General features: G+C 41.7%; 1 protein-coding gene across 1 annotated transcript in view; it reads left to right on the top strand.

Moving 5' to 3' along the window:
* LOC128364235 (PR domain zinc finger protein 12-like) overlaps positions 1-5986 on the top strand; it is a 16517-nt gene extending 10531 nt beyond the window's left edge. Inside the window, exons 3-6 of the mRNA XM_053324776.1 lie at positions 1045-1169; positions 1958-2113; positions 4808-4922; positions 5502-5986. Coding sequence (XP_053180751.1) covers positions 1045-1169; positions 1958-2113; positions 4808-4922; positions 5502-5986 — 881 coding nt within the window. The remainder of the gene's footprint in view (positions 1-1044; positions 1170-1957; positions 2114-4807; positions 4923-5501) is intronic.
* The last annotated feature ends 4308 nt before the right edge of the window (positions 5987-10294 follow it).

The raw sequence follows: 10294 nt of genomic DNA, 5'->3' as shown, positions 1-10294 counted from the left end.
TCATAAAGGGAAAATAGAGCGATGTTAAAAAAGAACAAAAAGAAAGAAGATAAAGGAAAGAAATAAAATCATTAATCTGCAATTTAAAGAATCAAAGAATCATTTTTATTCTTGTTTTTAAGCAACCAAAATATGTGATTTCAGCTTCTAACATTTTAATTTTGAATGCTTTTATTAGTCAAACGTGTAACGAGTAAAATGACACCGGACATGATAAAGAGAACTTTCCTGTCTGACATGTTAGAGACGTTCAGATGAATCACCGACCCGCTCATAGCTCACAGATATCAGTAAAACACGACATGATGATGATGATGATGATGATGATGATGATGAAGAGGTTTAAACTAAAGTCACGTAGAGCAGAGAGAAGGTTCAGACGTGTTCGGGCCTTCATCACAGAGAGGTCTTCCTCACTAGCCGCAGGGTTCTGGATCAGTGATGCCTGACTGTCTGAGACCAGGATGAAGATTTAGAAAGTCTTCATCATGTTTTACCTTCATGAACCTTAACCCTCTCTCTCTGTCTCTCTCTCTCTCTGTCTCTCTCTCTCTCTCTCTCTCTCTCTCTCTCTCTTTGTCTCTCTCTCTCTCTCTCTCTGTCTCTCTCTCTGTCTCTCTCTCTCTCTCTCTCTCTCTGTCTCTGTCTCTCACTCTCTCTCTCTCTGTCTCTCTCTCTGTCTCTCTCTCTCTCTCTCTGTCTCTCTCTCTCTCTCTCTGTCTCTCTCTCTCTCTCTCTGTCTCTCTCTCTCTCTCTCTGTCTCTCTCTCTGTCTCTCTCTCTCTCTCTCTGTCTCTCTCTCTGTCTCTCTCTCTGTCTCTCTCTCTCTCTCTCTGTCTCTCTCTCTCTGTCTCTCTCTCTCTCTCTCTGTCTCTCTCTCTCTCTCTCTGTCTCTCTCTCTGTCTCTCTCTCTCTCTCTCTGTCTCTCTCTCTCTCTGTCTGTCTCTCACTCTCTCTCTCTCTGTCTCTGTCTCTCACTCTCTCTCTCTCTGTCTGTCTCTCTCTCTCTGTCTCTCTCTCTCTCTGTCTCTCTCTCTCTCTCCAGGAGAAGGTCTGGGTATCTTCTCTAAGACGTGGATTAAAGCAGGAACAGAGATGGGACCGTTCACCGGACGTCTCATCTCCCCTGAACACATCGACCTCTACAAGAACAACAACCTCATGTGGGAGGTGAGACACGTTTAACCTTCCTTCCTTCCTCCCTTCCTCCCTTCCTCCCTTCCTCCTTCCTCTATTCCTCCCTTCCTCCTTCCTTCCTTCCTTCCTTCCTTCCTTCCTCCCTCTCTCCCTTCCATCGACCTCTACAAGAACAACAACCTCATGTGGGAGGTGAGACACGTTTAACCTTCCTTCCTTCCTTCCTTCCTTCCTTCCTCCCTTCCTCCTTCCTTCCTTCCTTCCTTCCTCCCTCTCTCCCTTCCATCGACCTCTACAAGAACAACAACCTCATGTGGGAGGTGAGACACGTTTAACCTCTACTGGGTCAGTGGCAGATAGCTGAGCCCAGAGTTCAAACTGCTTATGATTGAGCTCTTTTAACCCTCCTGTTGTCCTCGAGTCAAGGAAGGAAGGATGGAAGAAGGAAGGAAAGGAGGGAGGGAGGGAGGAAGGGAGGAAGGAAGTCCTCCGGGTCAAATTGACCCCATCTCTTTTGACTGTTCCTTCCTTCCTTCCTTCTTTCCTTCCTTCTTTCTTTCCTCACTTCCTTCCGTCCTCATTCATTCTGTCCTTCTTTCCTCCCTTCCTTCCTCACTTCCTTCCTTCCTCTTTTCCTCCCTTCCTTCCTTCCTCCCTTCGTTCCTTGACCTGAGGACAACAGGAGGGTTAATCTCTACTGACGCTGATGATGAACGTGACTGAGCCGCTGGATAATGGATGGTAGCTAGCTGTTCCAGATGTTAGTGAAGCTAGCGGTTCCAGATGTTAGTGCAGGTATCTGACGTGTGGTCTCTCTGCAGGTGTTTAACGAGGACGGGACGGTTCGGTACTTCATCGACGCCAGCCAGGAGGACCAGAGGAGCTGGATGACGTACATTAAGTGTGCGAGGAACGAACAGGAGCAGAACCTGGAGGTGGTTCAGATCGGCAGCAGCATCTTCTACAAGGCCGTGGAGGTCAGTCACACACTCCTTCACCTATTAACATATAACTGAGTTAATAAAGAAGATCACACACATGTAAGACTGAATATCAGCAGATAGAATAGAAGAGAAATCCTGATGCTGTTCACTCTCTTATACTAAATAGATAAAATAAATTATATAATTATAATTACATTGAAGAAATGAACATTGATCACAGATATGGAGGGAAGGAAGTAAGGAAGGAAAAGAAGATGGAAGGATGGAAGGACAGAAGGGAAAAAAGACAGGAAGGAAAGATAGAGGAAAGGAAGGAAGGAAGGAAGGAAAGAAAGATGCAGGGAGGGAAGGAAGGAAGGAAGAGTGAGAAGCACACCTCAAATGTTATAGGAAGAAAGTTCCAGGTATGAAAATATATACAAGATTAAAATAATACTGTAAAATAAAATAAATGAAATAAAAACTAATCAAGAAGAGTTATTAATTTGTATTTTTAAAAGTTAATATAGAAAAAAAAGCAGATAAAAAGAATCTGATCTCTAAAGAAATGAGACAATAATTAATTTATTGGTGAGTTGTCTTTGCTGTTTATTCAAACCTCATGAGATCTTCCAGGATTTCATCTTCGCACAGATTTCACTTTGTTTCAGACTAAAAACGTCAGATTATATAATATATATACATACATATATATATATGTATATATATTATATATTAACAGTGAGACGCTGAACGAGTGGCTGTGATCACACTGAAACTTCACCACTCTTTAAATGTTATTTAAACCTGAACTCAGAGCTCACACAGATACAGGACAGTAGTTTGTTAGTCTGCAGTGAACGGAGTCAGCAGCACTGTGGCGCCCTCTGCTGGCTGAAAGTTAAAGATTCAGTCAGTAAAAAAAACACTTTAAGTAATTCATCTTTGTTTTTGACATTTATTAAACATACATATTTATTCTGTGTTATTTTAATTAAATGAAAAAAAGAGAGAACTGACTGCAACACTTTAACAAATAGACTGTTTGGTTTTTATTTTTATGTATGATCATTTTTAGTATCTATTTATTATTATCTCTCTTTTTTTTATCTTTCCCCAAAATGTATTTATTCCATTTTCACTTATTACAGGAATAGTAGACAAACAAAGAACAAGTAATGTGCTAAAGAGTCAAAGGTTCATGTTCAGTATAAATGATTATAACAGAGAAATACATCATACTTCACCTGAAGAGTCCAGAAGAAGATCAAGCGGATTAGCTCATTAAAGCTTCTTTGGCCTTCTGCCCTCCTAAAAGTAATAATATAAATATCTTCTTAAAAGCAGGATATTTGTGGTGTGCAGGTGGTCGAGTGGTTAGAGCGCATGCCATATACGCAGCCGACCCCGGTTTGAATCCCGATCGGAGGTCCTTTGCTGCATGTCACACCACATAGTCAATACATAGTCTGTATTGTGTTGAGCTTGTAGCGAGCAGTAAACTGTCATTTTCTTATTTCCCTTCGTTAGTTTGCTTCATGAGGAAAAAAAATCCCAGAATACACAATTTAGGACAGTTTTATTTCCACACCTGTGAGACATGAAATAAATCTTTAAGTAAGAAAACATGAAAATAAACAACCAATAAAACATTACAGCAAACATAAAGAGTATTTCATATGTTCTGTATGTCAGGGTTATTATAGTTAACTAAAACTAAGACTAGCAATGAAAAAATAATTTAGTAAACTGGAATTAAAATAAAAACTACAATGAACAAAGTAAAACTAACTAAAACTAAACTGAGTTGCAGATAAATTCAGCTTCATTTTCTCCCTCGATGATTTCCTGTCCTGCAGCAGCCACTATGCTGCTACCCTGAACCCTCCAGCTGTGGTTAAAGAATGAAATTAAAAGGACTTATATATGATATGATAAACCATATTTAGTGTCACACATTCTTTCATCCTTTTCAGCTTCTACAAGTCAAAGCTTTCTCTTAATACCTGAAAAACTAAAACTACATAAAAACTAAACTAAAACTACTAAATCACTTGTTGGGCTAACTAAAACTAAACTGGAATAAAAAAGCAAACTGAAAAACTAAATAAAAATAAAAACTAAAGAACATTTCTAAACTATAAAAACCTTGATCAGCAGCACTGTGGCGCCCTCTGCTGGCGGAAAGTTAAAAATTCAGTCAGAAAAAACACACTTTCAGTAATTCATCTTTGTTTTTGACATTTATTAAACATACATATTTATTGTGTGTCATTTTAATTAAATGAACAAACAAAATGAGAACTGAGTGCAGCACTTTAACTAATAGACGGTTTTATTTTTATTTTTATGTATGATCATTTTTAGTATCTATTTATTATTATCTCTCTTTTTTTTAATCTTTCCCAAAACGTATTTATTCCATTTTCATTTATTACAGGAATAGTAGACAAACAAAGAACAAGTAATGTGCTGAAGAGTCAAAGGTTCATGTTCAGTATAAATGATTATAACATCGTACTTCACCTGAAGAGTCCAGAAGAAGAACATCAAGCAGATTAACTCATTAAAGCTTCTTAACTACATAAAGAGTAGTTAATATGTTCTGTATGTTCAGTCTTCATGTTCTCAGATCAGAATCAAAGGTTTTCTTGTTCTGAGGATGATGAAGGTTGATGAGGATGATGAAGGTTGATGAAGGTTGATGAAGGTTGATGAAGATGATGAAGGTTTGTGTTTCCTCCTCAGACCATCCCTCCGGACCAGGAGCTGCTCGTCTGGTACGGGAACTCTCACAACACGTTCCTGGGAATACCGGGAATCCCTGGAGGAGACGAGGAGCAGACCAAGAAGGCCAAGAGCGGTAAAGATCATTGATTATTGATCCCTGATCCTGAACCAGAACCAGAACCAGAACCTGAACCTGAACCAGAACCAGAACCTGAACCTGAACTCATTATACTTTATTAATGTTCATTAGGTTTTATCTTTATTTAGTTTTTCAGTTTAACCTTCCTGTCATCCTCCCGGGTCAAATTAACCCGCCTGTTTTGACTGTTCCTTCCTTCCTTCCTTCCTTCCTTCCTTCCTTCCTTCCTTCCTTCCATCCATCTGTGCTTCCTCTCTCCTTCTTTCTTTCTTTCCTTCTTCTCCCTTTCTTCCTTCCTTCTGTCCTTCCTCGCCCCTACCTTCCTCTTTGTTCTTCTCTTCTTCTTTCCTCCCCTCCTTTCTTTTCCTTCCTATCACTTTTCCCTTCTTTCCATCCTTGTTTCCTTCCGTCCGTCCTTCCTTCCTTCCTCCCTTCCATCTTTTTATTGGTCCGGCCTTGAACTAAAATGAGTTTGACCTCCCTGCTGTAAAGGATGAAATAATGCTGAACCTGCAGTAGATATAAAACATGAAATGCTCAGTCAGAAACATTTCTCCTCCTCCTTCCTTACAGATGAGTTCCACACCTGTGAAGGCTCCTCCTCCTCCTCCTCTTCCTCCTCCTCCTCCTCCTCTTTATCCTCTATAAGTGTCGGTCGCATGCGTTGCGTCATCTGCCACCGAGGCTTCAACTCCCGCAGCAACCTGCGCTCCCACATGCGCATCCACACGCTGGACAAGCCGTTCGTCTGCCGCTTCTGTAACCGCCGCTTCAGCCAGTCGTCCACGCTGAGGAACCACGTCCGCCTGCACACCGGCGAGCGCCCCTACAAGTGTCACGTCTGCCAGTCCGCGTACTCCCAGCTGGCCGGGCTGCGGGCGCACCAGAAGAGCGCCCGGCACCGGCCCACAGGAGGCGACCCTGCAGCCGCCGGCAGAGGAGTGGTGGTGGGAGGCATGCACGCGGATCACTCGCCTCCCACCGCCAACCCTCCACAGCTGACCAGCGTGCCACATCCTGCATCACTGGTCCACCACATCCCCACCATGGTGCTGTGAGGAGAAGGGTGGGGGGGGCACACCATGAGATCACTGTTACCTAGGTAACCAGCCTCCAGACCACTCACCTCTGATTGGTTCACTGATTCGAACAGGTGTGTTGTTGAGCTTGATAGGTGAGATTAACCCTTCGTAGGTCTGCTCCACCGTCTACTGAACTCATTAAACGTTTAGGTCAATGGTTGCTATAGCTACAGGTTGTTCTATGGTCGCTATAGATACAGGTTGTGTTATGGTTGCTATAGCTACAGGTTGTTCTATGGTTGCTATGGATACAGATTGTGCTGACATCAGAGATCCTGCTGGAGACATTTTTGAAGTTGACTTTCATGTTTTCATCTGGAACACGAGCAGAATGAGTCTCTAACATGTTTTTAAAGCAGCAGTTTGTTGGTGCGACCTACGAAGGGTTAAAAATGAAGACATCAGTGCTTCAGCTTCTGTCTCAGCTGATATGAGCAGAGTCTCAGTCTTTGTGCCTCAGTTCTGAATTTAATGAAAACTTTAACATATTTCTGACAAAGCAGAATATTTAAACAATGACTCATTTCAACTCACCAAAAACAGATCCTCTCAGTTCAGATCCTCTCAGTTCAGATCCTCTCAGTTCAGATCCTCTCAGTTCAGATCCTCTCAGTTCAGAGCTGGAAACTATAAAACATTAAAAGGATGAAATTTGCACGTAATCCTTTAGTAATATCAGGATGAGCCAGCAGGGGGCGCTGCATGCTTCTAAACACAGAATCAGACTGATCGGAGGTTTGGGGTCACGTGCACACACACACACACACACACACACACACACACACACCGACACACACACACACACACACACACACACACACACACACATTGCATGCAGACAGAGTTAGCCTGTCCATTTCTGTGAGATGATGATGTCGTGCTTTGGTTTGCATGCTGTTTAAAGGTTGTAATGTGAGTGTTGAACACAAGGAGGCGCTACCTGTTAATGTTTGAACCCGTCGTCGTGGCAACGCTTTAACATGAACTATCTGGAGTGAAGATGCTGTTAAGTTAAAGTACGTTCAGCTGCTCAGACCTTCAGGTTAGAGGTTAACTCGGATCGGGCCGACCGAAATTGGTACGGGTCCGACCCGAGACCCGTACGGATCCGGGTCGGATTGGATTTTACAACCTCGGGTCCCGGATCTGTTCGCTAAAATGTGTAAAACCGAGAAAACCCGAGAGACACCGAGTACGGGTCTGACTCGGGTCAGTCAGATCACGGCCAGATGAAGTGTAGTCTATTATTAGTTATAATCTGCACTTCATTTATTTAAAAACAGGGTTTCCTTAAATGTTGACCTATGTGTTTTTAAAAAGGGTAAATTCATGATTTGAAGAGCTATGATGATTTCAGACGAGGTTCAGTTACAACAATTATTCATCCTTTTTACGGGTCGGGCAGAAATGATCTCGGAACCACTCGGATCTCGGAAGAAATTCTCCGGGTCCGTTCGGGTTCGGGTCTCTCTTTTTGTACCCGAGTTAACCTCATAACTTCAGGCAGCAGCAGATTATTTCATCACTTTAACAGCAAATCTACAAACTCAGCAGATCCTTTATTAAAACAGACCCAACCTTTAAGAAGTCTTATAACCGGTTTATGGCCCATATTGTGTCTCAGGCCTTTTTCTGTCAGACTTTTAGAATAAAACATGTTTAATTCTACTGACATGTGTATAAACTATAAACTATGAACTATAAACTAATGAGAATAGAAGTTAAACATCAGCTGATTCCCTTTTTTTTTAGCCTTGTTCTCTTCATGGGTTGTACATAGTGAAACAAAGAGTATGAGCATGAGATGTGCTTTATTATAACCCCAGAATATAACTGTCACTTTATCTGTGTATATGTGTAAATGTAGGAGTCATATATGACACATGTATCCGTATATGAAGTATGCTATGTTAACTATAACTATAATAAAGTATTACTATTCCTCCTCGGCTCAGTCTGTGGGTGTTCATCTGTTCAAGTTTGATACTGGATCCTTGTTGTCATGGTAACACACAGTTTACATCTCCACACACATGTTTTATTTATAGTCTTATAACTGGATCTTTATATCACGTAGACACGTATATAGCTGCATTCTATCAAAAGGCCACCAGGGAGCGACCGTCTCTATACAAGTCAATGGAGAAGTAACTTAGAGCTGCATTCTATCAAAAGGCCACCAGGGGGCGACCGTCTCTATACAAGTCAATGGAGAATTCACCAACTTCTCACTTGATTTCTAACCTCAGTAAACGTTTTCAAAATGTGTTTATGGTCTCAATCGCTAGTTTAAAGCCTTCTTCAATGCAGTATGATGTTCATTTGGGACATTTTGGCCTCCCTGATTTTATATTTGATGATAAAGCAGGGTATGCATTAGGGGCGTGGCTACGTCCAAGTAGCAGTCCACAAACCAATGGGTGACGTCACGGATGTTACGTCCATTTCTTATACTATACAGTCTGTGGTAGGAGGACCCAGATAGGACCCACCGGACTCTGGCGGTGACGTCACAGACAGGACCCACCGGACTCTGGCGATGACGTCACAGAGGCGACTCGCAGAAAACGTCACAGAGAAAACAACAATGAGGAGGTAAAGCTGGTTTCTGTGTGTTCGTGTACGTGGACGCTATGAACATGTTAGCAACGGTTAGCTACAGTTAGCAACGGTTAGCTACAGTTAGCTACAGTTAGCAACGGTTAGCAACGGTTATAGACAGTTAGCAACGGTTAGCGACCCGCGAGTCGAGCGTGTTATTGTTGTTACACGTCATTAAGCGCGTGCCGGTGTTTTGCCAATGTTGGTCTCCCCCGACAGAAAGTGTTTCCCCTGGCCGCGGGAGCGCGCATTCATTCAGCGAAGGTGGAGAAACAGTGCTGCGCGTGCTACTAACAACAGCTGCTTAGTTTAATTTAATATCCTGGTGTAATTTATCTACCAGGTTTCACATCACGGCCCACAAATCTAAATAAATACTTTTATTCTTTTGTAGCTACGTCGTAACGTCGTGACGTCATACTACGCACTGAACGGGAAAACCAAGGCAATCATTTCACTTATGTGATTTGACATTTAACCTTAGATCGTATAAATTCACTCCTCAAACCCATCAGAGACCGTACAGACCCCCACACCTTCAAATCACTCTTAAAAACTCACCTTTTTAAACTGGCTTTCAACCTGTAAACTGCTTTTATCTGCTTTCCATTTTATGTCTTTTTAACCTTCTACATTGTTTGTTCTTTTCATTTTATGTCTTTTTTTTTTTTTTTTTTACTTGTAAGCGTCTTTGAGCACTTGTAAAAGCGTGTTATAAATAAAATGTATTATTATTATTATTATTATTTATTAAAAGAACATTTAACCCGCTCTATTAAACACCCGTAAACGTCTCATGCTGCGTTCAGGCAGGCTCGGAAATACTGGAACCTACAGAACAAACCGATACTTCCCAATATTACGTTTTTAATTAAATATCCTTATTAAATATAATATATTATTATGAATTAAGGCTGTGTTCATGTTGAATAGAGCCAGTGTTAGAGGAGCTCTGATTATTTACACACTTTATACGAGCTGGTTTCTGTTTTTAATACAGAAACACATTTCCTGTATTTCCTGGTTGTATTCTAATAAAGAGACTGATAATAATTATACATGATGATTATAACATTAATACAACTACTCATCTAACGGAGGCTTTAGACTTTAGCACAGTGTTTATCTGGACTGTGAGTAAAGTGATGAGTTAGAAACAAACCTGACGAGCAAACACAGAAACAGTGTTGAGTAACAACAGAAAACACAGACTGAGCAAACTCACCTTTGGGACAAACAAACACACACACACTGAACTCCCCACACACACACACACACACACACACACTGAACTCCACACACACACACACAGACACACACACACACACACACACACACACTGAACTCCACACACACACACACACACACTGAACTCCACACACACACACACTGAACTCCACACACACATAGAGACACACACAATCATCTCCACACACACACACACACACACACACTGAACTCCACACACACACACACACACACACACTGAACTCCACACACACACACACACACTGAACTCCACACACACACACACACACACACACTCATAGAGAGACACACACACACACACATAGAGACACACACACACTCATCTCCACACACACACACACACACACACACACACACACACTGAACTCCACACACACACACACACACACACACTGAACTCCACACACACACACA

The sequence above is a fragment of the Scomber japonicus genome, chromosome 9 (genome assembly GCF_027409825.1).
Source record: "Scomber japonicus isolate fScoJap1 chromosome 9, fScoJap1.pri, whole genome shotgun sequence".
Taxonomy (NCBI): Eukaryota; Metazoa; Chordata; class Actinopteri; order Scombriformes; family Scombridae; genus Scomber; species Scomber japonicus.
This window is presented reverse-complemented; position numbering and strand designations above follow the sequence as displayed.